The sequence below is a fragment of the Solanum lycopersicum genome, chromosome 3 (assembly GCF_036512215.1).
Source record: "Solanum lycopersicum chromosome 3, SLM_r2.1".
Lineage (NCBI taxonomy): Eukaryota > Viridiplantae > Streptophyta > Magnoliopsida > Solanales > Solanaceae > Solanum > Solanum lycopersicum.
In genome coordinates, this window is record NC_090802.1 from 55,670,082 (window position 1) to 55,672,378 (window position 2,297).

Sequence of the window (2,297 nt, forward strand, 5' to 3'; positions counted from 1 at the left end):
GGAAGATTCTGGAGATGCTCCACCGAAACTTGAAGAAGGAGTAAAGATCACAATAGATCCTTTAAAGGAAGTTAACCTTGACAATGATGAAGACCCAAGGCCAACTTACTTGAGTGCGTTTATAGAAATTGATGAAGACATTGCTTACATGAATATACTCAAAGAATATAGGGATGTATTCGCTTGGAGTTATAAGTAAATGCCTGGATTGAATCCTAGAGTAGCAGTCCATCAATTGGCACTGAAAAATAGTTCTCGTCCTATTAAGCAATCTCAAAGACATTTAGACCAGACTTGGTTCCGTTGATAGAAAATGAAGTTAAAGAACTCATTGAGGCAAGATTTATTCGTGAGGTCAAATAACCTACATAGATTTCAAGTATTGTTCCTGTGAGGAAGAAGAATTGTAAATTCTAGTTTGCGTTGACTTTAGAAATCTCAATAATGCATGCCCTAAAGATGAGTTCCCTCTTCCCATTCTGGAGTTGATGATTGACGCCACCACTGGTTATGAGGTAATGTCATTCATGGATGGTTCTTCTACATATAATCAAATCCGCATGTCACCAAAAGATAAAGAACTCACCGCATTTAGCACGCCAAAAGTTATTTATTGCTTCAAAATGATGTCATTTGGTTTAAAGAATGCTGGTGCCACTTATCAAAGGGCTATTCAAAATATCTTTGATGACTTGCTCCATAAAAATATCGAATGTTATGTTGATGATTTGGTAATAAAGTCGAGAAAGAGGGGTGATCATTTGAAAGTCTTAAGGATGGTTTTTGAGTTACTCCGAAGATATCAACTAAGGATGAATCCATTGAAATTTGCCTTCAGAGTTACTTCTGGCAAGTTCCTTGGCTTTATTGTGAGACATCGAGGAATAAAAATTGATCAATCCAAAGTAGATGCAATATCAAAGAGGCCGGAACCTCAAAATATTCACGAGTTAAAAAGTCTCCAAGCAAAATTAGGCTACTTGAGAAGATTCTCAAATCTAGCGGGGAGATGTCAACCATTCAGTCACCTCATGAAGAAAGGTGCTCCATTTAATTGGGACCAAATATTTAGCGATGCCTTTAAGAGTATCAAATTGTATCTAGCGAAACCTCTGGTTTTGGCAGCCCCTACACATGGAAAATCGTTGATACTCTACATTGCAGCACAAGAAAGGTCTGTAGGAGCCCTGTTAGCTCAAGATAATAGTGAAGGCAAATAAAATTCTCTTTATTACTTAAGAAGAACGATGACACCGAATAAACTAAATTATTCTCTAATTGAAAAGTTATGCTTGGCATTTGTCTTCTCAATTCAAAAGATGAAGCATTATTTCCAAGCTCATGTTGTCCACCTTATTTCTAGAGCAAATCCCATCAAGTTTGTTATGTCAAAACATGTCCTTAGTGACCGACTAGCAAGATAGTACCTCCAATTCCAACAATTTGAGATTGACTACATCCCTCAAAAATCCGTCAAGGGACAGGCATTGGCAGATTTCTTAGCAGACTATCCGATACCTGATGATTGGGAGTTAACTGATGAGCTTTCTAATGAAGATGTGATGTCCATCGAAATTCAACCTCCATGAAAAATGTACTTTGATGGGGCTGCACATCGCGGCGGAGCTGGCACCGGCATAGTGTTTATCACTTTGCAAGAAGAGATTCTACCATTCTCTTATACTTTGAAGCAGTGTTGCTCCAATAATGTCGCTGAATACGAAGTATTGATACTTGGACTTGAGATGGTTGTCGACATAAAGCAATTACACTTACAAATCTTTGGTGACTCTTAGTTGGTGATCAACCAACTCTTAGGAAGTTATGAGGTGAAGAAACCTGGACTGCGTCCTTATCATGATTATGCTTAAAAGTTGATCGAATGGCTTGGAGATGTAACCCTTCAACATGTGCGTAGAACGGAAAATAAAAGAGTTGATGCATTGACTGCCCTAGCTTCAACTCTAACCCTTCTTGATCAAATACAAGTTACTATTTTTAACAAATGGATAGTACCACCACCAAATGAGGAAGAATATATAGAAAATGAGTTTGAGCATCTTATTTCCGTTTCTAAAGCCGCAGAGGAAGATTGGAGACAACCCATTATTGACTACATGTGTTATGGGATACTTCCAGAAAATCCAAAGATAAGGACAAACACTCGTCGGCGTGCACCTCGTTTCCTTTACTACAAGGACACATTATATAGAAGATCATTTGAGGGTGTGTTATTACTATGTTTGGGAGAGCAACAAGCAATTCAAGCTCTGCAAGAAGCACACTCAGGAGTGTGA

The 2,297-nt window shown here is 38.2% G+C and overlaps 1 protein-coding gene across 1 annotated transcript; it reads left to right on the plus strand.

Moving 5' to 3' along the window:
- The first annotated feature begins 1,592 nt into the window (after nucleotides 1-1,592).
- On the plus strand, nucleotides 1,593-2,297 carry LOC138347689 (uncharacterized). Its single transcript, XM_069295992.1, has 2 exons — nucleotides 1,593-1,724; nucleotides 1,875-2,297. Exons 1-2 carry the CDS (start codon nucleotides 1,593-1,595, stop codon nucleotides 2,295-2,297), a joined length of 555 nt encoding a protein of 184 aa, XP_069152093.1.